We start from the raw sequence: 26,538 nt of genomic DNA, 5'->3' as shown, positions 1-26,538 counted from the left end.
GCATGGAGCACTGGGTGTTATGCACAAACAATGAATCATGGAACACTTCATCTAAAACTAATGATGTAATGTATGGGGATTAACATAAGAATAAAAATAAATAAATAAAAAAAATTTTAAAAAAAAGAATTTATACTTAATTTTATATAAGTATACATAGGTCAATTGCACATGAAAATGTATATTTATTGTTTTTAAAAATCCTAATGTGAAGCATTTCTTTACTTAAACATTGTTAGAAAGAGATACCATAACTAAAAGGACCTATTGGGAGAGGTGATCCACCGTGGGTAGTTGGCATCCTGCACATTCTTACAGAGTGTGCCAAGAATGCAAAGCCCTAACCACTCTTTGCCTAGGCCATTTCTCAAGATTGTATTTACAGTGAGCAATCTTGAGAGATAAGGTAATGCCCTCATCCCAAAGAGCAGGCTTGCTTATTGCTTGCTATAAAAGCAGGGGATTCCCACATTTGGTTTTCTTTTCTTATAACACAACCAACTACATGTACAGGCTCCCAACTAAGCCCTCTGTGCCACCCTCATGTAAATGAGGGCCAAGGGGAACTGATGCAAATATACTGATGCTCATGCATTGATGAAGCAGTACCAGCCTAACTTATTAACTCGCAAGCACGGTAAAATCAAATCACAGAACAAACCCTGCTTCACTCTGTAATAAAGATTCAAGAGCCCAGAATAGACAAATGAGATAAATAGCATCTTTCATAATGTGATTTTTAATGTATTTTATTTTTTAGAGCAGTTTTGGGTTTACATCAAAATTCCCCAGAAAGTTTTAAATTTTCATATACCCCAAACCCCCAATTTTATTATTAACAACGTGTGTTCATGTGGTACATTTGTTACAACTGACAAACAAATATTAATACTTTATCATTAACCAAAGGCCATAGTTTACATTAGGGTTTACTCTCTGTTGTACATTCTATGGGTTTAACAAATGTATAATGTTATGTACCCATCATTACAATATCACACAGTATAGTTTCACTGCCATAAAAATCCCTATGCTTGGGACACCTGGGTGGCTCAGCTGATTAATCGCCTGCCTTTGGCTCACATCATGACCCCAGGTTGCTGGGATGGAGTTCCACATCAGGCTCTTTGCTCAGTGGGGAGCTGCTTCTCCCTCTGTCTGCCACTCCCCCTGCTTGTGCTCTCTCTCTCTCTGACAAATAAATAAAATCTTAAAAAAAAATCCCTATGCTCTGCCTTTTAATCTCTTCCTTCCCCCTCTGGCATATATTGATCATTTTACTCTCTCCTTAGTTTTGTCTTTTCCAGAATGTAATATAATTGAGATCATAAAATATGTAGCTTTTTCAGACTGGCTTCTTTCACTTAGCAACATGCATTTAAGGTTCCTCCATGTCTTTTCATGGCTTGATAGTTCATTTCTTTTTAATCTCATCCACTTATGGTAAGAGAAGATACTTATATAACATCTATCTTTTCTAAATTACTGAGACTTAATAGGTCACCTAATATGGCCTATCCTGGAAAATGTCCCATGTATACTTGAGAAGAATATGTATGCTATTGTTGGGTAGAGTGTTCTGTGTATGTCTGTTTGATCTACTTAGTGCATTGCATTCTTCTGTTTCCTTACTTCTGTTTGTTCTATCCCTTACTGAGAGTATACTGAAGTCTTTCAAATGTTATTGTAGAATTGTCTATTTCTCCCTTATTTTTTCCAGTTTTATTGGGATATAATTGACATATTGTGTTAGTGTAAGGTGTTCAAAATAATGATTTAATATATGTATTTATTGCAAAATGACTACCACAATGTTTAGGTTTTTTTGTTTTGTTTTGTTTTGAAAGAGAGAGCATGAGCATGTGGAGGAGGGTCAGAGGGAGAGGGAGAATCTTAAGCAGGCTTCACACCCAGCATGGAGCCCAATGTGGGACTCGATCTCACAACCCTGACATCATGACCTGAGCTAAAATTAAGAGTTGGACGGTCAATTGACTAAGCCACCCAGGTGACCCTTATTTGTCTATTCTTATGTTTAACTGAACTGTTTTATCCATTCTCTCAATCTCTATTTTCTGATTATCATTTATATATAAAATAATTACTACTAAAAAATAATTACTAATAATAATTACTTAATTCTGTCATTCTTCCCAGCTTTATTAAAATATAATTGACATATAACATTGTGTAAGTTTAAGGTATACAATGTGATAGTTTGATACATGTATATACTGTGAAATACTTAACACAATAATATTAGTCAACACATCCTTCACCTCACATAATTAACATTTTGTTGTTGTTATGGTGACAACATTAAAGCTCTACTCTTTTTTTATCTGCATAGTATGTTTCTTTTCTAAAGTTTTTATTTAAATTCCATTTAGTTAACATACACTGTAATATTAATTTCAGGCATAGAATTTAGTGATTCATCACTTACATACAGCACCCAGTGCTCATCACAAGTGCCCTCCTTAATACCTATTTTCTTGACTCTCTCCACATCTTCCTTTAGTTCTTTGAGCATCTTTAAGATAGTCTTTAAAAAATCATTGTGTAGGGGTGGCTGGGTGGTAGACATTAGGGAGGGTATGTGCTATGGTGAGCTCTGTGAATTGTGCAAGACTGTTGAACCACAGATCTGTACCTCTGAAACAAATAATGCAGTATATGTTAAGAAGGAAAAAAAAGAAGATAGCAGGAGGGGAAGAATGAAGGGGGGGAAATCGGAGGGGGAGATGAACCATGAGAGATGATGGACTCTGAAAAACAAACTGAGGGTTCTAGAGGGGAGAGGGGGTGGGAGGATGGGTTAGCCTGGTAATGGGTATTAAAGAGGGCATGTTCTGCATGGAGCACTGGGTGTTACGCACAAACAATGAATCATGGAACACTACATCAAAAACTAATGATGTAATGTATGGTGATTAAGATAACAATAAAAAATTTTAAAAAATCATTGTGTAGTATGGAGTGCCTGGGTGGCTTAGTCAGTTGAGTGTCCAACTCTTGATCTCAGCTCAGGTCTTGATCTTAGGGTTGTGAGTTCAAGCCCTGTGTTGGGCTCCACACTGGGTGTGGAGCATACTTTAAAAAAAAAATCATTGTGTAGTAGATCTACCGTTAGATATTTTCAACACCAGTTTCTGTTGATTTTTTTCCTTTGAATGAGCCATACTTTCCTGTTTCTTTGTATGCCTTGTGATTTTTTTTATTGAAAAGTAGCTATTTGTATCTAATAATGTGGTAACTGGAAATCAGATTCTCCTCTTCCCTGAGGGTTTACTATTTTTTGTTATTGTTTTTGTTGTTTGTGTTTGTGGTGGTGGTGGTCATTGTTGCTGTTGTAGGCTATCTCTGTGCCAAGAATCAGTTGCAGGTGTACAATTAAGATCATCCAGGTCTTTTCTGAGACCTTCTCTGAGCATGTATAGCCACATTCTAATTTTCCCACATGTGAAGTTGTTTTCTAATGTCCTGGCTCCCAAAAGCGAGGGAAAGAAAAAAATTAAGGGGAGAGGAAAAAGGTGTTGGCACTTTAAAATCCTCTGGAAGTCACTTCAGCCTGGGGGAGAGGGGATTGCAACAGTGGGAGGAGGACACCTGCATCTCTGTGATCAGACCTTGAGATTTGGAGGACAGGGTCTATTTTTGCCCGGTTTGGTTCCTGCAAGCTATGTGCAAACTGCTCCAGGAACATGTGCACAGCCGCCTGCCACAGTGGCTGGTAGTGGGGAGTTGGTAATTACTACTGAAATTGACCAAAATTAACTGCAATTTGCCATCCAAGGTATCCCCTGGAATTTGCAAGACTTCAATAGATTCCAGAGTTGTGAAAAAGTTGCAGCAGACAGATTCTGCCAGTGTAACTGTTATCTCAATGAGGAGACAGCTTCCTGGTGCTTCCTACTCTACCATCTTCTGAGAATCCTCCATAATGTGTTTTTAACATTTAATAATTTTATTAATTTTTTTCACAAAAAAGTGCTTCGGACAATAATATAAATTACATTAAAAATCTAACATTCATGTATTTCATTTGGACATTATTACTATGTATCTTTTGTGCATTTATTTCTCTAATTTTGAAAGTACACAATTAGGTATGAAGGTAATTTTGTTATCTGGTTCTATATAAGATCCTATTCTCATATATCAACAGATGGCCCTTGGTAATAATGCTTTGATTGTGTTAGTGGTGTATTTCTATCTAACAGGTCTATTAAATAATCTCGTGAGACATATATTTTTTCCATGTGATGAAAATGTAGTTGTTTGGCTATTTCATTATGGCATGGTGGTATTTAAGTGATATAAGCAATCTGAGGTGTTCTTAAACTGGTTTTCAAAAGGTTATATCACTCTCATTTCTAGGATAGGGTTGGCCTTGATTAGTTCCTGGGACAGCAAAGTATCTTAGTAGTTGTGTAACTACAAAGTAGTCACTGAAATAATGACTGTGATTTTCAGGGTAGAAAATCATAAACCCAGAGAGATACAAAAGTACCCAAGAGGGGGTTCTTCCTGCAAGAATAATGATATGTCTTTTTTCTTGGTAAATGATATCAATCTTTGTCTAACAGATCACTTCTGAGTAAAATATGAACAGAGGAAAATAATTTTGTTGTTAAATTACTAAAATGAGGATATACTTCTAATCACCTAAATAATTAATAGAAACATTGTTCAATAATTTAAAAGTGCATATGCCAAAGTGAATTACCAGTTTCACTGGTAATTCTCACTGAGGCTCACTAAAGCATAACTCCTGAACTATAAGAGTCAAGTGTACATTCTTTTTCATACAGTTTAGACAGTGTAAAGCATATGTTACTTTATAAAGTGTTGTTAAAATACCATGAGCTCCCAAAGGGTAAATAGATAAGATTATAACAAGATTAAAGAAAGGAACATGTACTTAGAGAGAGAGTGAGGAGAATGGAAAGAGACTGATGATACAAGGATATAATCGATGAAGCAAAGTATCACTAAAAGGTGAGAAGAGATGGAAGGCACAAGCATCAGAATTAACAAATAGAGGACGTTTTCTTTTCTGAGATTAGAAGGAAGATGGGAAGAATATAAAAATTCAAAAACTTTTTTCCAATGAAGAGGGAAATTAATAGAATTGATGTGATAGTCCTTAATCTTTCCAATAAAGAAAGAAGGATATTATCAAAGAAAAGCAGGGGGAGGGTCCTTAGGTACTGGGGGAATATAAAATATTTAGAGATGAACATAAAATTTGTTTAACAGCAATGAGCACACCTATTTCATCAGTGGATAACATGAACTAGAAATGTAATCGATTAGTCCAGTTTCCTGACTTAATAATATTTCAGCAATCAGGGAGTAAGAGAATTGAATTATGGGGCTGACCCAGCATTTGAATCCAACTAATAAAAATTTAAATAAATTAGATAATACCTGCAGCTGTGACTACTGATTAGTTGAAATTTCTTTCTTTTCTGTAAGGAAGACCTGTTATTAACCATACAATAATCAATAGGGAGTTAAAGCTACTGTGGTACATATCAGCAGTAAGAATCAAAAAACTTTGGAATAGAACAAATGAATCATTTGAATAACTGCAACTGTTGTAAGCTAAATTAAGTAAATTGGTTAATTTATCCTTGTGATTCATCACTTCCAGATGATTTGACCAGAATCAAAATATGGAACTATGAGATACATTAGACAGAAAAATGTTCTGGTTAGATAAATACAGTTGCACTGACTTTACTCTAGAAGAGACATTAAAAAGGGACAGGCTTTCTTTCGCTTTGGAAGAATATACTCATAGATTATATTCGAAGTTCTTACTACAAGCTTAGAAAAAAGTGCCTCGCTATCCTATCTCGAACAAACAAATAAGCAACCAAAGCAAACAAACAAAAAACTCTAGCCTGCCCACCAATCCAACTCCTCTCTTTTCATGGGCTCCTTTGTAATACAGAAACTCTGTAATTAGCACTTGCCCCTATATTATAGAGTCATGAATAATAAATGCATTTAACAATCCATTAGCTGTTTTCCTCAATGCTTTTACTAAACAATTTCTTCCCAAAAACTTACAACCCCCCAGTTTTCTGAGCTTTCTAAACCAATCCAAGATCCAGACATGGATAGCTGAGAAAGTCTGTATCCTCCATTAACCTCACCCCTTAGTGACCTTCCTCATAAAAACAAATGACAACCCAAACCACAACCTTTACTTTTCAGAGAGAAGGTGGAAGGAAGGAAGGAAGGAAGGAAGGAAGGAAGGAAGGAAGGAAGGAAGGAAGGAAGGAAGGAAGGAAGGAAAGAAGGAAGCGGAGGGGAGGGAGGAGGGAGGGGGGACCTGGTCTGAGTACCAAAGGATATGGTTCAGTAAAATCCTACATTGCTGTTTTTTCTCAGCTAAACCACCAACTAATAAAAGAGGGAAAAGAAATATTTGTTGTGTGCTATTATGTGTCAAACACTTTATGTACACTGGATTATTTAATACATAGAACATTCCTGGGAATAAGGAGGTACTATCATTTTGCAGATGAGGAAGCTGACTGAGGTGCAAGCATGTTAACTTACCCAAGGCCACACCATAAAAGAGAGAGTAGAGTCAATCCATTTCGGTCTGTTTTGAAAAACAGTAATATTTTTTCTTCACTAATCTATAACTGAAAGTGAAAAAAATATGTAACATATTAAAAAAACAGAAAGATAACTTGCCCTGCTTTGTGGTTACATGCCCCTCTCTGAGCAAGGCAATACCTCAGTTGTCCCCAATCAGAAAACTGCTCCTCTCTCAACATTCAACAGTAGCAATGGTAGTTCTGTGTTCCTGTTATAAATAAGTGAAAAGGAGACACACAGGTGGGTTGACCAAAACAAGAAATAGACAAAACTTAATATTCCCACCCACTGTTTTCTCTTGTATTACTTGTGGATGATGCTAGGCAGCAGAGGGGTAGCCATAATAATTTTTTTATGTACCTATAAACATTTGTGTCCATTGTTTAGGGCCATTTTTGGAGTTCCCCTACCATTTCTTTGTTTTGAATTCATGTTCAGCCAGTTATGACTGCTTTAATCTTTGAGGATTTTTAAAAATCAAATTTCAAGTTTAAAATTTTGTTTGAGGGGCACCTTGGTGGCTCAGTCGTTAAGCGTCTGCTTTCAGCTCAGGTCATGATCCCAGGGTCCTGGGATCAAGCCCCGCATCGGGCTCCCTGCTCAGAGGGAAGCCTGCTTCTCCCTCTCCCATTCCCCCTGCTTGTGTTCCCTCTCTCACTGTGTCTCTCTCTGTCAGATAAATAAATAAAATCTTTAAATAAATAAATAAATAAAATTTTGTTTGAATGTAACAATAGGTAAAATGTCTATAAATCAACAATAATGCTATTACACAAACTCTTCCCAGGCAAGAGGGAAAAAATATTGCTTAGCTTTTGAGAAAAATCCCCTTATGATAATGAAAGTCTTTGAGATAGCAGCAATAATTGCCATATGATATAAATTGAAGACAATGATTACCTTCAAGTTCTTCAGATTCCTTCATAACCTTATTTACCACCCTGTACCCTTCAGAGGCAAACATTTTGCCAATAGGTATTGCACTCATGAGTAATCTGAGCCCAAGTTTGTCTTTGAATAGGTACTAAGGTTGCACATTTGTTTCGTTGTAGCTTCAATTCTGAACTTAAAGCTTTTATTAAAGACTTTCAAGATTAATTTCAGAATGCCTTTTATGCCTGTTGATTTTAGTTGTCACAAAAAGCCAGAGTAAATTCTCATCTTCAAGACTCTAATTCCCATAAGGCTCTGAATATCCCCTTTTTTGATCCCATTTCTTATCCCTGTCTAACACCTGAAATCTTTCCACCGGGCCTTTTGAGACTCAGTCATTAGCAGAATGGACTTCTCTGAACATTCTCTTCACTTCTTGCTTTAAAAACCTGATCAAGCCTTCAGCCCTCTTCTCTGCAGCTCAAAGTCCTAACTCCACTACTAGGAGGCCTGGAGGTTAGAGATGACATTCTCGTTTTTTGTTGCTCCTTCCATACCATTCTTCCTCCCTCCTCCTAAACACATTCCGTTTAAATTTCATGACAGCAAACTGCAGCACTAATTCCCCTATTTGTTTCCTCCAGCCATGTTTACATACATGCACAGGTACAAGTATGGAATAGGCAGAGAATTGGACATAAACAGGGTTGTGGTTTAGCCAAATACAAGGAGACAAGAGAAGGGAAGGATAGTTAAGGGTATATGCAAGGAAGTGATTATGATTGATCATGCAATTTAAGGTGGATAAGAATAGAAGTTAAGGTATGAGGGGGTGAGAGACAATGAAAAGATTTTAGAATCAATGGATTGTAGCTTCTCGTGAGGTCAGAGACTTGTTGGAATGCTTCAAATATAGGTTATTAAGCTAGAAAGATAAGAGATAGTGGTCAGGAAGTGGGATGCCTCAAATTGAGATGATTGAGAAGCTGTAGTTATTAGGGATGACAAAGGTAGAGGTATGGTCATGTGAGTAAATAACTAGGAAGAGAGGAGGTCAAGGCACTGAATGACAATGTATTGGGTGGATCATCTATGTAGCCATTGAAGTCAACTGAAAATTAAGACAGGAATAGGGTCTGAAACAGTGTTGGGGAGTTAGGAACTAAAATCTTCAAGGAATAGGGTGGAGGAAGATAAGATTTTTCAAGCACCTACCTACCTGCAACTGCTGTCTTATTACTGAGTGAACTTGTTCATGATCCTAGCAAAGAGAAACCCCTCCATTTGTATACTAGGTCTTTTCCCATCTAGTCCAGGGCATTGTCTTGGCAATTGTTCCTTCTTTCTCCAATATCAATAATTTTCCCTCTTTCCTAGATTTTTTTCCATTTGCTAACAAGCATGCTTTTTCTCTTTTCTTAAAACTTTTGCTTGATCTTGCTTCACTTTGTAGCTACCACCCCATTTTTTCCCCTTCTCTTTGGCAAATCTCCTTGAAAGAGTTGTTAAAAATTGCTGTCACCACTCTCTTTCCCATTTTATCTTGAGTCTACTATCAAGCTTTAATACTCACCACTCCATCCAACCACTCATCTTAATGTTATTAAATCCAGTAGTCAGGTCTCAATCCTCATCATATTAGACCGTTTAGCAATATGTGATGCAGCTAATTGTTTTCTTCACATGGTTTCCAGGATACCATATTCTCTTGGTTTTCCTTCTATATACTGTAGCTTCTTCATAGTCTCTTTTGTTGTTTCCTTCTAGTCTTTTCCTTCTAGTCTTAATGTTGGAGTGTCCAGATTAGAATGCTTTCTCTTCTAACCACACTAATTACTTTAGCAATGTCAATTACCCCACAGTGAGGAAATTACAAATGCCAAACCTGGGGCACCTGGGTGGCTCAGTTGTTAAGCATCTGCCTTCGGCTCAGGTCATGATCCCAAAGTCCTGGGATCAAGCCCTGCATCGGGCTCCGTGCTCAGTGGGAAGCCTGTTTCTCCCTCTCCCACTCTCCCTGCCTGTGTTCCCTCTCTCGCTCTCTCTCTCTGTCAAATGAATAAATAAAATCTTAAAGAAAGAAATGCCAAACCTGCCTTGCTTTAATGCAGAAGAAGAGATTCAAAGGCTTAGGGAGATTGGAATGTTAAAGTCATTTAATATCTACTTGCCCATACTGGGAGAGTCCATAGAACATATTTTTTACTACTGTGAGAAATAAATATGAAAGGGGAGCCCCAACATCTTTGAAATGTTCAGTGATTGCTCTTCTCTATAGGCCAGACCTTACAATGTGCACTGTAGTCACCAAATTAGAAAACCTAAATGCAATGAGAGTAATTGGATCCCAAGGTAGCAGGAGTCAAGTGGCAGCCCTTAACTGCCAAAGTCAAGGTGTGGTTACCATAATGGATAGCAGAGTCAAAGCAGCAATCAGAATAGTTTGATTTGTGTAGACATATGGCATTGGCTAGTCAATCATAGTGTTCCTGGAAGTGAAATAGAGAAATAGATAGGAAGCCTACTAAATTCTTACTTGATCTATAAACAGGAAGATTCTAGGTCAGGTAAACAAAAGTCTAACTTGAGTCATAAAAACAGTCATGGTCCCTCAACTAGTTCTGAGAGTTGAGCCTGAGAGTTGAGCCAGTTTACAGACCCAAAACCCCTTGAAAGAAGGGGAGGCTGGGTACCCTTGAGGAAGAACCCCAGTACACTGGCAAAAATTTATACTGTTAATTTTTCTCCAAACCTTCCTCAAAGTGACTTACAGGCTTTTGCCACGGTTAACTGCATTGTGGGAAAAATAAATAATCAGTTTTCAGAGATTACCGGACACTGACTTAGAAGTGACACTAATTCCAGGAGATCCAAAACATCATTATGATCTACCAGAGTAGGAGTTTATGAAGGTCAAGTGATCAATGGAATTTTAGCTCAAGTCTGTCTCACATTGGGCCCAGTGGGTCTCCTAGCCCATTCTGTGGTTATTTATCCAGTTCTAGAATTCATAATTGGAATATATATACTCAGCAACTAGCAGAATCCTCACATTGGTTCCCTGGCCTGTGAAGTGAGGGCTATTAGGGTGGAAAAGGCCAAGTGGAATCCATTAGAACTGCCTTCTACCTGGGAAAACAGTAAACCAAAAGCAATATCATATTCCGGAAAAGACTACAGAATCAGTGCCACAACCAAGGATTTGAAAGTTACAGGAGTGTGATTCCCATCACGTCCCCATTCAACTCACTTATTTAACCCATGCAGAAGACAGATGATCTTAGAGAACAACAGATTAGCATAAGCTTAACCAGGTGGAGACTCCAATTGCTATAGCTCTACTAGATGTGGTTTCATTGCTTGAGCAAATTAACTCATTCCTTGGTCTCTGGTATGCAGCTTTTGATCTGGCAAATGTTTTTTCTTTTTTCTCCATACCTGTTATTAAAGACCACCAAAAGTAGTTTGCTTCCATTAGCAAGGCCAGTAATACATTTTCACTTTCCTACCTTGGGAGACTATTAACTCTCCAGCCCTAACTTAGAGGTCATAATGTAGTTCACAGGTATCTTGATCACCTTCCCCTTCCACAAGATATCACACTGGTCTATTACAATGATGACAGTATGCTGATTGGACCTAGTGAGCAAAATGGACTTATTGGTAAGACATTTGTATGTCAGAGAGTGAGAAATAAATATGCCAAATATTCACTTCTACCTCAGTGAGTTCTAGGGATCCAGTGGTACGGGGCATGTTTAAATATCCCTTCTAAGATAAAGGATGAGTTGTTGCATATGGTCCCTTGGGCAAACAAAAAAGAGGCAGAACCCCTGGTGGGCCTCTTTGGTTTTGGGAGGCAACATATTCTTCATTTGGGTGTTTTAGTCCACCCTATTTACTGAGTGACCTGAAAAACTGCTAGTTTTGACTGGGGTCTAGAACAGAAGGCTCTGCAAAAAGTCTAGGTGGCTGTACAAGCAGCTCTGCTACTTGCGCCATATGATCCACCATATCTGATGAGCCTGAAAGCTTAAAAGGTCAGTGGCAGATAGAGATGCTATTTGGAGCCTTTGGCAAGTCCCTAGAAGTGAACAACACAAGCCCCTAGGACTCTAAAGCAAAATTCTACCATCTTCTGTAGATATTTACTCTGAAAAACAGCTCCTGGCCTGCAACTGGGCCTTAGTAGAAACTGAATGTACAACCATGAGCCACCAGGATAACATGTGACCAGAGTTGCTCATCATGAACTAACTGGGTGTTATCTGACCCACCAAGGCACAAATGTGGCAGGCAAAGTAGGACTCCATTATCAAGTGAAAATGGTATATACGTGATTAGGCTCAAGCAGGCCCTGAGGGCACAAGTTACCTGTAAAAGTGGCCCAAATGCCCATGGTCCTCACCCCTGCCACACTACCTTCTCTCTCCTAGCCTGCACCTATGGCCTCATGGGGAGTTCCCTATAATCAGTTGACAGAGGAAGATTCTGGACTGGTTTACTGATGGTTTTGGACAATATGCAGACATCACCCGAAAATGGACAGCTGGAGCGCTACATTCCCTTTTTCTGGGACATCCCTGAAGGACAGTGGTGAAGGGAAACCCTCCCAGTGGACAGAACTTTGAGCAGTGCACCTGACTGTTCACTTTCCTTGGAAGGAGAAATGGCCAGACATATTATTACATACTGATTCATAGACTGTGGCCAATCACTTTTTCCCCAGCCACTCCTGGCATCACCCAATGGGCTCATGAACAAAGTGGCCATGGTGACAAGGATGGAGGTTAACATGAGCTCAGCAACATAGATTTGCACTTACCAAGACTGACCTAGCTATGGCCACTGCTGTGTCCAATCTGTCAATAGAAAAGACAATATTAATCCCTGATATGACACCATTCCCTGAGGTGGTAGCCAGCTACCAGGTGGCAGAATGATTACACTGGACTGCTTCCATCATGGAAGGGGCAGTGTTTTGTTCTTACTGGGAACAGACATTTTCTCTGGATACGGGTTTTCCTTCTCTGCATACAATGCCTCTGCCTAAACTACCACTTCACCCACCATCATGTATTCTACATAGCATTATTTCTGATCAAGGAACTCCTTTCACAGCAAACAAAGTGTAGCAATGGGCCCATACTCATGGAATTCATTGGTCTTATCTTGTTCCCCACCCCCCATCCTGAAGCAGCTGGCTTGAGAGAACAGTGGAACAGCCTTTTGAAGACTCAGTTACAGTGCCAACTTGGTGACAACTTGCAGGGCTAAAGCAAAGTTCTCCAGAAGGCTATGTATTCTCTGAATCAACAACTGATATATGATGCTATTTCTCTCACAACCAGGATTCACAGGTCCCGAAATCAAGAGATAGAAGTAGGAGTGGCACCACTCATTACCCCTGGTGACCTACTAGCAAAATTTTTGTTCCCTCTTACTGAGATCTTATGCTCTGCTAGTTTAGAAGTCTTGGATCCAAACAGAGGAATGCTTCCACAAGGAAACACAACAATGATTCCAATGAACTAAGGGCTAAGAATGCCACTAGGCCACATTGGACAACTCATACCTATGAATCAACAGGCAAAAAAAAAGGGTTGCTGTGCTGGCTATGGTGATTGATCCTGGCCAGCAATGAGAAATCAGACTGCTAGTCTACCTTAGAGATAAGGAATGTACTCTGTCCGGAATATAAGAGATACTTTAAGGCATCTCTCACTACATGCCCTAAGTGATTAAAGTCAGTCTATAAGAATCCAATCAAAACAGGACTACTAATGGACCAGGACTCTTCAGAAATAAAGGTTTGAGTCACTCTACCAGGCAAAAAACCACAACCAGCTAAAGTGCTTGCTGAAGGCAAAAGGAATAAAGATAGTGAGAAAAAGGTTCTTATAAATACCAGCTATTTATAACATATTTATAACATGACCAGTTACACAAATGAAGACCATAAATATCCTAAATATTTTTTCCTGATTTTGTTATCTGTGTATGTAATATACTTGCATGGTATGTATAAGAAAAGTATTTTCTTAGTATATATATTAATATATGCAGCAAATATTTTCTCTTTCCTTTTATTCCCTTAAGTAACATAAGATGGAACATATAGTATGCAAGTATTGTTAATTTTACATCATTTGGTATTTAAGTTATAAAGATATAAAGTTATTAAGATATAAAGAAGAGAGAACATCATTCAAAACTTTATCTTCTCTTCTGGGGAAGCAGGGAAACCATATTTCAGGATATTTGGTAAAATTATGATCTTGTCATTGTCTTTATTTGGAGATTAAATATGGTTTAAGGAGATGTGTGGGGGTGCCAAATGGACAAGGGATAGACTGTGTAGTTAATTTTGTATCACCTTGACTGAGCCACAGAGTGCCCAGATATTTGGTCAAGTAGTATTCTTTGGTATGTCTGTAAAGACATTTCTGAATGAGATTAACATCTGATTCACTAGACTGTGTAAAGCAAATTGCTCTACCCAGTGTGGGTGAGCCTCATCCAATCCAATAAAGGCCTGAATAGAAGAAAAAGGCAGAGTAAGAGAAAATTCATTTTCTCTGCCTGCCTTCAGACTTAGACTAGAACTATAGCATTGACTCTCCTGGAACTCTAGCTTATCAACTTTAGATCCTAGTACTTCTGTTTCCATAACTGTGTGAGATAATTCCTTATAATAAATCTCAATACAGTTCTGTTTCTATTCATTGTTTCTCTGGAGAACCCACACTAATACACTACAAAACTATTTCACCACCACAAAAATCACCCTCAAGCTATCCCTTTATATTCATACCCACCCTCCTCTTCCCCAACCCTACCATCCCTAACTTCTGGCAACCACTAATCCATTCTTCATCTCTAAATTTTGTTTTCATTTTGAGAATGTTATATAAATGGAATCACACTGGGGTGCCTGGGTGGCTGTCGTTAAGCGTCTTCCTTCGGCTCGGGTCATGGTCCCAGGGTCCTGGGATCGAGCCCCATATCAGGCTCCCTGCTCTGGCAGGAAGCCTGCTTCTCCCTCTCCCACTCCCCCTGCTTGTATTCCCTCTCTCACTGTGTCTGTCTCTGTCAAATAAATAAAATCTTTAAAAAAAATTTTTTTTAAATGAAATCACATTATATAACTTTTGAGATTGGCTTTTCTCACTTAAACATAATGTCCTTAAGACCCATCCAAGTGGTGTGCCTATCAAGAGTTTGTTCCTTTCTATTTTGATTAGTATTCCATGGTATGGATGTACCACAATTTGATTAGTCATTCACCTACTGACAAACATTTTGGTTGTTTCTAGTTATTGCCTACTAGAAATAAAGCTGCTCTGAACATTTGTGTATATGTTTTTGAATGAACATAGTTCTCATTTCTCTGGAATAAAAACCCAGTTTGATGACTCAGTCATATGGTAGTTGCATATTTAATTTCTAAGAAACTGCCAAATAATTTTCCAGAGTAGCTGAATGATTTTGCATTCCTACCAGCATGTATGAGAGATCCAGTTTCTCTGCATCCTTGCCAACATTAGTTATAGTCACTATTTTTTACTCTAGCTGTTCTAAGAGGTGTGTAATGATACCTCATGGTCTTTGTATTTCCCTAGTGACTACTGATGTTGAACATCTTTTCCTGTGCTTATTTGCCATCTGTGTATACTCTTCAGTGCAATGTCTTCAGGTTTTTTGCTTTTCAATTGGATTTCTTAATTTTTTTACTGCCCATTTTCTAAAAACTTTTTACTGTGGTGAAACATACATAAAACTTATCTTTTTAACCATTTTTAAGTGTACAGTTCAATATTAAGTACATGTTGCGAAATCATCACCACTATCCAATTCCAAACACTTTTATCCTCCCAAACAGAAATTCTGTACCCATTAAGCAATAACTCCCAAATTCCTCTTCCCCCTAACCTCTGGTAACTTCTACTCAACTGTCTCTGAATTTTACTTTTCTAGGTACCTCACGTAAGTGGAATCATTTAATTTTTGTTCTTTTGTGTCTGGTTTATTTCACTTAGCATAATGTTTTCCAGGTTGATCCATGTTGTAGTATTTCACTCCTTTTTAAGGCTGAATAATATTGTGTAGATATACCTTATTTTGTTTATCCACTCATCTGTTAATGAATATTTAGGTTCTTTCCACCTTTTGGATATTGTGAATAATGCTGCTACAAACACTGGTGTTCAAGTATCCATTTGAGTCCCTGCTTTCAATTCTTTTGGGCATATACCTCCAAGTGGAATTGCTGGACTGGATCACATGGTAATTCTATGTTTAACCTGAGGAATCATCGTTTCCCACAGCAGCTATACCATTTTACATTCTTGTTAGCAATGCACAATTTCTACACATCCTCAGCAACTCTGATTATCCCCCCTTTTTAAATAATACCCATCCTAATGGGTATAAAATGGTATCTCATTGTGGCTTTGATTTGCATCTCCCTACTGGCTATTGATGTTAAGCATCTTCTCATGTGCTTACTGGCCATTTGTATATCCGTAATATCTTCTTTGCAGACATATCTATTCACGCCCTTTGCCCATTTTTTTTTTTTAATTGAGAGCTAGTGAGAGCACAAGCCGGGGGGGGGGCGGGTAGAGGGAGAAGGAGAAGCACACTCCCTGCTAAGCAGGGAGCCCTGACACAGAACACACAGGGCTGAATCCCAGGACCCTTAGGATCATGACCTGAGCCAAAGGCAGATGCTTAACTGACTGAGCCACCCAGGCACCCCTCCTTTGCCCATTTTTGAATTGGATTGTTTTGTTATTGTTGAGTTGTAGTTCTGTATATATTCGGGATATTATTCACTTATCAGATGTAAGCTTTGCAAATATTTTCTCCCATACCATGTTTAGTCTTTTCACTCTCTTGAGAGTGTCACTGGATACGCAAAAGCCTTTCACTGTTGAATTCTGAGAGTTCTTTATTCTAGGTATGTCTTTGTCAGATACCTGGTTTACAAATACTTTCTCCCAGTCTGTAGCTTGTTTTTTCATTCTCTTAACAGGGTCTTTCACTGGGGAGAAGTTTTTAATTTTGATGAAGTCCAATGTATTGATTTGCTTTTAAGTATTATGTCAAAGTACTCTTATCAAGCCCTAGGTCCCAAGTATTTTTTTCTATGTCTTCTTCTAAAAGTGTTATTACATTCAAATCTATGATCCATTTTGAATTAATTTTTATATAAGGTGTAATGTTTAAGTCAAGGTTTTTTCTTTGCCTATAAATATCCAGTTGCTCCAGCACCATTTGTTGAAAAGGCTATCCTTTCTCCACTGAATGGCTTTTGCATCTTTGCCAAAATTCAGTTGAGCATATTTGTGTGTGTCTATTTCTGGGTAGTCTAACCTGTTTAATTGATCTATGTGTCTATCCTTCTGCCAGTACCACATTGTGTTGATTATTGTAATATATAATAAGTATTAAATTTGGGTAGAGTGATTCCTCCCATTTAATTCTTCTTTTCCAAAATTATTGTTATTATTCCAGTTTGTCTTTCCATATAAATTTTAGAATACTCTTGTAACTACAAAAAAAAAAAATCTTGCTGGGATTATAAGAGGAATTATGTTAAACCTATATGTCAGTTTGGGAATAATTAACATCTTTACTACGAGTTCCCAATCCATGAACCCAATATGTATCTTCATATATTTGTATTTTCTTTGATTTCTTTCATGAGTGTTTTGTCAATTTCAGTACAAGTCCTGCCCATGTTTTATAAGATTTATACCTAAGTTGTTTTGTTATGATTGTAAATAGTATTACATTTTTTATTTTGGTTTCCATGTGTTCATTGCTAGTATATACATAAAAGTATATTTGATTTTTGTCTATTATCTTGTATCCTGAGATCTTGCTGAACTCACTTTTCTAGAAGTTATTTTGTTGATTTCTTGGAATTTTAAAACTAATTCCTTCATTTTGTTAAAAATAATAAAAAGTTCATTTGTTCGATAAATTATTAGATTGTTTACTTTGTGCCAGATACTGTTCTAACTACTAGATATGGAGGTTACTAAGAAAATTAGGGTTTCTCGACCTCATGGAGCTTAGATTCTAGAGGAAAGAAAAGGACTGCAATTAATTAACAAGTTAATTTCACATGATGGCTAAGTACTATAAAGAAATAAACAGAATAACATAATAGTGTGGTAGATAATCTAGAAGTGACCCTATGAGATGACTTCTCAGCAGACTTAAATTATAGTAGCCACAGAAGAAAGTTTCAGTAAGTACAAAAGCCCAGAGACCTGAAAGAGTTTGACCTGAGGAAAAACCATAAGAAGGCCAGTGTGGTTCACATAGTAAGGAGGAGAGTGGTAAGAAAAAGACTCAAGAGCTGCTTCATGTGAAGTCTTGCAGTTAATGGTAGGCACTTGAATTTTATTCTAAATAAGATGGGAAGCACTGAAGGTTTTAAAACTAAGTTGTTAGGTAAGTGTGGTATGCATTATTTAAATCATAAAAAATATTATCCCACCATACCATATTTCTTTCCATCTTTTTAAAATTTAAAAAATGTACATGAACATAAACTGCATGAAGTGATTATTAGCAACTATTCACAAGATGATTTATTAATCACAGCTCTTTCTAGTCTACACAATGAGTTTGCTTTTGATTCTATAAGGAAATATAAATATCCTGGGTAAAGATAACCTCATAGTAGTGCTGTTGCATTTGGCCAACTCTAACCACTGCCTTTGAAAATGTCTTTCCTCTTTGCCTATCACAAACATAAACACACATACATTTTTCACCTAATAGCTATTTATTTAACCTTTCATGCTTTCATAACCTTATCTATAAATTGTAGTCACTAATGTCTACTTCCAAAGTCTGTTTTGAGAACTAAGAATAAATTATACTATATTGAGTTCCAGGCAAATAGAGGGTGTTTAATAAATGATAATTCCCTATCCTAAGCTTTTTCTCATTCACCCCCATCACTTACCTCCTATTTCCAGACCTAAGATAGTTATAAAACCATTTAATTCATAACTGGGGCCTTAGAGTAAATTTTTATACAAAATTTTAAAGCCTGTAGCAATAGAACCTATTAATTCAATGATTAGTGGCACAACACCCTTCAACAAAATCTTTCCATAGACTTTTGAAAATATTTTAAGATATTGAACAAGAACATGGTACTGTAGGTAACTTTCAGTTGTGGGATAAAATCAATTATGTAAAGCCAGCCACTTTTAACTGAAATCTTATAACAATAGAAGAGCATATTGTGTACATTCTTTTTTTTACCAATCACTGCTCACAGATTACCATAACAAGTAATGATTAAAAAGTTTAAAATATTACAATAACCATTGTAATATTTTTTTTTACCTTTTTTTTTTACCAGGAAAACATGCTTTGAATATTTTAGCATAAAAACCTACTAAATATTTTATTTCATGCATCTATCACTCAAGAAGTACTTTAAAAATACTGAGTCATGGTGCTTTTGGAAGCCTGACAGTATGAAACTATGTTATCCGTATTATGCAGACTGAGAACAACTTGCACTATGTTCTCTCAGACATCTTATTTTACAACATTCAATTTCTCAAGACAGAATATTAACAGAAAGAAAGGTTATTAATGATTTGTTAAGTTTTTAACTAACCAGTACTTTTTTCCTTCCTATTTTGGAGTAATTACTTCACTCCCGTTATTCAGCAATCTTCAGTCATCTTCAAATGGCTCCCTAGCAAACCCTCCACTAAGGCTAATTCCAAATCTCTGCTACTCCACAAATCCACAGTCCTACCATTCATTCCTCTTAATGTTTTACTTTCTACATTATTTTTGTCTTCCAATATGGCACCATTTCCAGTAAATTCCAACTTTTCTCTGTAGTTTTACCCTCTATCTATTTGAAAAGGAAAAAGTTCCAAAGCTATTCCTGTGCTCTAGCATGACTGTCTTTTAGACCGATCAGTTGCCTTATTTCTCTTTTATCTTCAATTTCTTCCTGCAAACTCAGTCTCAAGTTTCCTCTACTCGGCTCCTTTCTCATCCAAACTGCTATTCTTAAGATTACCCTAATCGACATGTTAAATATATTGGTATAATCATTTTGTAAATTGGTAAAAGCAAAACAATATTTAGCAAAGTAAAAAATGTAGAATTTTGTTCATTTTTCTATTGGAAAATATACCTATCTATTCTATTTCTATTCTATCTTAAACCATTTCTTTTAAGTTTTGTCATTATTGGAGGCCATTTATGCCTTATTTCACAACTATATTACCCAAACCTGAATGGGGCTATAATTACACAATTTTTTCCAATTTAAAGGCCTCTGAGTAAAGCCTATATTCTTATTGTAAATCTTTGGAATTTTTTTTTTTTAAGATTTTATTTATTTATTTGACAGAGAGAGACATAGTGAGAGCAGGAACACAAGCAGGGGGAGTGGGAGAGGGAGAAGCAGGCTTCCCGCAGAGCAGGGAGCCCGACGTGGGGCTCGATCCCAGGACTCTGGGATCATGACCTGAGCCGAAGGCAGACGCTTAACGACTGAGCCACCCAGGCGCCCCCTGTAAATCTTTGGAATTTAACTTGAAAGAAGTACAAGCATGATGACTGCAGCTGTTTACTGTAAACAGTCTTCAATGTCAGCATGCACACATTCAGGCAAACCTCAGAGATACTGCAGGTTCAGTTCCAGACCACTGTAGTATGAAGTGAATTATCACAAGAGTCAAATAAATTCTGGGGTTTCCCAGGGCATATAAAAGCTATGTTTACACAGTATTGTTGTCTGTTAAGTGTGCAAGAGCTTTATGTCTAAAAAAATACATATCTTAATTTAAAAATACTGTATTGCTCAAAGATGCTAACCATCATCTGAGCTTCCAGTGAATCATAATCACTGCTCACAGATTACCATAACAAGTAATGATTAAAAAGTTTAAAATATTACAATAACCAAAATGTGACAGAGCCACAAAATTAGCAAATGCAGCTTGAAAAACAGCGCCAATAGACTTGCTTAACGCATGGTTGCCACAAGCCTTCAATTTATAAACCAGTATCTGCAAACCACTATTTACTCTAGTGCGTGAAGTGCCACTAAATGAGGAACTAAACACTGCAATTTTCACCTGGTTTTCTATTTTCAAAGTACTCTTTAATATGACATAGGCAAATATATACCTGTCATTCTTTCTCACCTGCCACCTTTTCCTTACTCTTCCACCATTTTTTGGACAGCTTCTAGTTTTTCAGCGTGCCCCAAAAGCTCACTAAAAGGATAGTTAGAGGCTTGATAAAACAAATCTCTACCAATAATGACCCTCACTAAATGCACGCAGCTGCCAGTACAGTTCTTACTTTAATAACCACAACATAGGAGAAGGCACTCACATTTAGGAGCCCTAGCTCATTTCTCGATGAACGAACCAAGACCTAAACCATTTCTCCTCAATCACAGTTTTGAATTCTCTTCCTTACTTTCTCCCCGAAAGTTTTGCTCTCGTTTCCAAAACTTTCTCATTCACAAAATTTTACATAAACAGCACTTCCTCAGGCTTTCACGAGTAACCTGACCTGCACAGAACCTACAGAGGTCGGAAGGTGGGAATACTAAAGTCGTGGCCACTTCCTCAGCGTCCACTCCCGGCCGCGCCTCCCAAAAAACCGCCTGTGACTCGACACACGTTCCCCAATGACGCGAGAGTCGCCGTGCGACTCGACTGGAAGCGGCCGCACCTGCGCAGCAGCGGCGGAGAGGGGCGGGGCGGCGCGGGGAGGGGGTCGGAGCGTAGCCTGGAGGGTGGCCGCGAGTTGGGGAGGAGAAGGGGGAGACGGGTAGAGGTGGTTAGAGAGTTGGAGGGGCTGAGGGCCCGAGGGCCGGAGGGCGGGCCTTTCCGGAGGGACCTCCGTCCTTCACTTCCTGTTTGCGGGAACTTCTGAATCCGGGTCAAGGGGGTTCACCTCCTTATCTTCTCCGGGGCTGACCCGGCACTTTCAGTGACAGCGGTTTCTGACTCAAGCCAGGGCTGGTTTCATCTTACGACCTGCTGAGCCCGGACGTCCACACCTGCCTCGGGACGCTAAGGCGCGCTTCCTCCACCTACTGGCTGGCAGCCACGGGCCTTGAGTGACCGCCGCCGCCGGGGGTCCTCGCCATCCCCTTCGCGCTGATGCTGAGAGGGAGCGCGGGCCCGGGGCGGCGGCGGAGTGCGAGCCGCTGGCTTCCTAGGCCTGCCGCGGGCGGTGCCGGTTCCGACGCTCCCCAGGCTTGCCACCTCCCGCCCGGGCTTGGATGGGCCCCTCTGCCCGATAAATGTGGCTGCTGAGACTGCGGTGGCGGTGGTCGGTGCCGCTGCTGCTGCTGCGCTCCAAGTTCACCTTTGCCGCGGGACTCTCCTGCCCCACGTCGGGACTGTCGCCCCCCGCTCCTAACCCCCTGGCCCTGGCCTTGCAGTTTGGCGACAATGGACAAGATCCTGGAGGGCCTGGTGAGTTCTTCGCACCCCCTGCCCCTAAAGCGGGTGATTGTGAGGAAGGTGGTGGAATCGGCAGAACATTGGCTAGACGAGGCGCAGTGTGAAGCCATGTTTGACCTGACCACCCGGCTCATCCTGGAGGGCCAAGACCCTTTTCAGCGGCAGGTGGGACACCAAGTGCTGGAGGCCTATGCGCGATACCACCGGCCAGAGTTCGAGTCCTTCTTCAACAAGACATTCGTGTTGGGCCTCCTTCAGCAGGGCTACCACTCGCTGGACAGGAAGGACGTAGCCATTCTGGACTACATTCACAACGGCCTGAAGCTGATCATGAGCTGCCCATCAGTGCTGGACCTCTTCAGCCTGCTGCAAGTGGAGGTGTTACGCATGGTGTGTGAGAGGCCGGAGCCGCAGCTCTGTGCCCGATTGAGCGACCTCCTGACCGACTTCGTGCAGTGCATCCCCAAGGGGAAATTGTCGATCACCTTCTGTCAACAGCTTGTTCGAACGATAGGCCATTTCCAGTGCGTATCCACCCAGGAGAAGGAGCTGCGGGAATATGTCTCTCAGGTGACAAAAGTGAGTAATTTGCTGCAGAACATCTGGAAGGCCGAGCCCTCCACACTCCTGCCTTCCCTGCAAGAAGTTTTTGCAAGCATTTCTTCCACAGGTAAGTGTCATTATATTCCAGAAAAATCTCTCCTGGAAATTCAGTGTGTCTCTTAGACACACATCATATTTGCTTCTCTGCCCTGAAAACATTCTTAATGGAGAACAAATCTTAATACCCTCATCCAAAGTTTAATTCCCATCCACTTCCATATTTAGGCTGTCCCTTTGTACCTTTGAAAAAAAAAGAAAGTAGTGTTCTTATTCTAAATGTTGAAAACATTAAGGTCTAAGACCTTTGGCACTAAATAAGTTGCTTAATTACCCAGCCTCTGCTGAAGTTATGGAATGCTTTGAGAATGATAGCTACTAAATAAAGCTTCTATTCATTAGTGACTAATGATAGCATAATGATGTTTACCATATTATTATTGTACTGTGACTCTGTCATCTTGTCATTATAAGTTTTTCCCGTTTTTTAATTTTCCCACTTTTTTATTCCTGGGCTGTGTGGTTTATTACTGGATTATCACAGTTAACTATGTAGTTTTTGAATACTGACATTTTTTTCTACAATAGTGTACAGGCAGAGAGGGTACAGGTAGAATGAGGGAAAGGAAAGAGTATGAGGACTTAAATAGGTGTTTTTGTACTCAGTGTATAGCCCATGAACTACATCCTTAGAAAGTGGGAAGGAGTCAAGTGATAATTGGCAAGAAAATACTTTCTCACCAGGAATTTTACCTTGCATTTACATTCCTTGTTTGGACTTGGAGCTTTCAGCTCTGTAAATTGTGAAACAATAGACCCAAAACTGTGTTCGCTTCCTCTCTACTTGGTACAACCATTCTCCTTTTCTATTGTTTGAAATTGAACTTGTGAAGGAGGTGTCTTTTATCTTGGGAACCAGAAATAAGAATAGAGTTTTAACAAGCTCCATGTATTCTGATGAATTAAATGTGTTTAGGAAAGAATTACCAACTATATATTTGCAGTATCTGAATTGTTTTAATTTTTTAATTGTAATTTTTCTTGTATTGCCTGTGTTGCTAGAACTGTTAGATTTCCCCAGAACTTTTTCAACAGTGGCAGTAAAGGTGCTTGCCTTGAATTGGCTTAATTATTATATAGTTTAAGCAAAGTCCCCTCAAAATTCACCTTAATTTTTTACTTCTTTAAGAGATTTTTAAAAATCTTCCTTAGAGCAATGTAATGACTACTGTAATTAATAGTTACAAGTTACTTTGTCTAAAGTGGGAATTTAAATGATACCTTGAATTTCTTTTCTGACTGCTGACTTACAAATGAATATTTTAACACAACAGTGACTTAATATTAATAATGCAGGAAAATAAAGTAACTTATGAACTAAATATGGTGTAGTGAACAGTAGTTTTTATATTGCAGTAGTTCTCTCTATAATGAGCAATCATTGCTACTCACCCTTCATCTCTCCTCTCTGTAATTTAACATTTCTTGTATGTTAGAGTCTACCCATGTGGTAGAGCCTAACAACTGCTTCCTGAGTAACACCTTTGCCGCAAGTACATTTTTTTTTTTGTAAATTGTTGTTTCTCTCTAAATACTTCACTTGAACCTCCTTGCCATATTCCTTTTTCTTTTTAATTAAAAAAATAGATACATCATTTGAACCTTCTGTAGCATTGGCAAGCCTTGTGCAGCATATTCCTCTTCAGATGATTACAGTTCTCATCAGGAGCCTAACTACGGATCCAAATGTAAAAGATGCAAGTATGACCCAAGCTCTTTGCAGGTACTTCTTCATGACACTGTAGATGGTGGTGTAGATTTGGGAGGAGGAGATATTTTGTTGTATTTTGTGGGTGATGAAAAACTTAGATGTTTAAAACTGAAATCATAGAATGAAATACATATTCTCCAAACTAATTGGAATGAATTATTTACCTTACTATATAGGTTTGACAGGCCTCCTGGTAATTCAAAGTCCATTTTCAGTTCAGCTTTTTTAATTCCAAAAATATACATGTGTATACACTTACTGTACAGTAAGGAGTTGGTTGGATTATCAATATGTTTTACTAATTTCCTTACTCAATATGGTTTCCTGCAACCTGTTTCTTCTCCCTGGGTTTTTTAGTTTTTGTTTTTTTAAGCTAAGTACATACTTTTACTTTCTCTTTCAATCAGAATCTCTGGATAATACACTCTACCTTTGTCTGTTTAAATATGTTTTTTCTTCCTTATTCTTAAATAGATGATTTGGTAAGATGCAGAATTCTAATTTGATAGTCATTTTCTCTGCATTTTGAAAATAATACTGCATTGTCTTCTGGCATTTATTGTTGCTGATACGGAGTCTGCTGTCAATCCAATTGTCATTCCTTTGTGAGTAGTTAGGCTTTTTCTGGTACTGTTTCTGTCTCTTTCTTCTTGATGTCTTTCAGTTTATTCTTATATTTCTAGGTGTAAACTTAATATTTATCCTCAGCATTTTCATGCTTTTCTTAATTCATTTGTTCATTTATTCAAAACGTGTTTACTGGACACTTACTTACCATGAGTGCTAGGCAGTGTTTCAAAACCTTGAACAAATGGATAAAAAAATCTGTCTTCATGAACTTGCTTTCTAGATGGAGAGGAAGACAGTAAATTAGTAACGTATAAGATATATCCTGATTTCAGAGATGTCAAAATGTGGAAATGTACAGTCACTTGATATTCTAGTTTAATTGGCATGACTTTTCCTTCCTTAGTGTACATAAACTAATTATACAACCTAAAATTGATTTTGTTTTAGATTTTATTAAATATGATAATTAAAACTATAATTTAGTATTTGAATAGTGATGAGTGTTTTGGAAAAAAAGTAGATAGGAAGGACATAAAGTATGAGGGAGTGGTTTGCAATTTTAAATAAGATGGGTTAGGAAGGCCTCAATGAGAACATGAAGATGAAGTAAAGACATAAAAGAAATGAGGGAGCAAAGCCTGTGGAGATCTAAGGGGAAGAACATCAGTATTGTCTTACAACTCACTAATTTTTTCTTCAAAGGTACCCATTTGTAGAGCTTATTCTAGCTATTGAGTTTCTTTATTTCAATGACTCTATTTTTCTAATTGAGCTTTTCCTCTCTTCCTATTTTTGTTTCACATCTGCCTGGGTTTTTTTGTAATTTTTTTCTACAGTGTGCACGCACATATATGTGTATATATGTGGCACATCTAAATAAAATACAAGGATTTGGAACAAAATGGTTTCTGTGTACCTGTTATAAAATTGCAGTCATGACATATAAACTTAAGTATTTATGTTGGATTTTCCAAAAGCTACATGTATAAATTTTACTATCTGTAACACAAACTTTGGGGACTTGGATTTTTTCCACCTTTTCCCCCTTTTTATGTAGTGTTTGAAAAGACCCTTCTCTTCTAGCTTTCCTTCTTTTTTCCTTGTGGTCTTAAATTTAACTGAATCAATTTAGCTGTAAATATTACTTTCAGTTTCTTGTTGCTCATTCTCTCAAAGTTCCACAGATCTGTATAAATACTGTTCCTGCTATATGGCCTCTATCTCTACTACTTTCAATTTATGGTTATCTCCTTGCCGTATTTAGTGTTCTGTATTTTTGTTTTCATCTTCTTGATATCTTGGTATTCATAGTTCTTAAAATTCTAGAAATCCTGTGACACCATGCTATTAGGATTTTCTTCATATTGTCTGTTCTTTTTATTTTTCCTTTTCCCTTTATTCTTACCACTTTTTCTTTTTTTTTTTTTTTTTTAAAGATTTTTATTTATTTATTTGAGACAGAGAGAATGAGAGAGAGAGAGCACATGAGAGGGGGGAGGGTCAGAGGGAGAAGCAGGCTCCCTGCCGAGCAGGGAGCCCGATGCGGGACTCGATCCTGGGACTCCAGGATCATGACCTGAGCCGAAGGCAGTCGCTTAACCAACTGAGCCACCCAGG

General features: G+C 38.2%; 1 protein-coding gene and 1 long non-coding RNA gene across 3 annotated transcripts in view; one reads left to right on the top strand and one right to left on the bottom strand.

The window, feature by feature from the left end:
- LOC145720105 (uncharacterized) overlaps positions 1-21,294 on the bottom strand; it is a 134,106-nt gene extending 112,812 nt beyond the window's left edge. Inside the window, exon 1 of the long non-coding RNA XR_014142840.1 lies at positions 21,094-21,294. This is a non-coding gene — a long non-coding RNA (uncharacterized LOC145720105). The remainder of the gene's footprint in view (positions 1-21,093) is intronic.
- A 142-nt stretch (positions 21,295-21,436) lies between these two features.
- The window catches only part of USP38 (ubiquitin specific peptidase 38), a 32,110-nt gene continuing 27,008 nt past the window's right edge, over positions 21,437-26,538 (top strand). For both annotated transcript variants that reach the window (XM_031029850.2, XM_006734923.3), the window contains exons 1-2: positions 21,437-22,650; positions 24,228-24,363. In XM_031029850.2, coding sequence (XP_030885710.1) covers positions 21,969-22,650; positions 24,228-24,363 — 818 coding nt within the window. In that variant the 5' untranslated portion in view covers positions 21,437-21,968. The remainder of the gene's footprint in view (positions 22,651-24,227; positions 24,364-26,538) is intronic.

This window comes from Leptonychotes weddellii, chromosome 2, assembly GCF_054177405.1.
Source record: "Leptonychotes weddellii isolate Sample4059 chromosome 2, ASM5417740v2, whole genome shotgun sequence".
In the NCBI taxonomy this organism is placed as follows: domain Eukaryota; kingdom Metazoa; phylum Chordata; class Mammalia; order Carnivora; family Phocidae; genus Leptonychotes; species Leptonychotes weddellii.
Note: the sequence above shows the minus strand (reverse complement) of the source record. Positions and strands in the feature narration are given on the sequence as shown.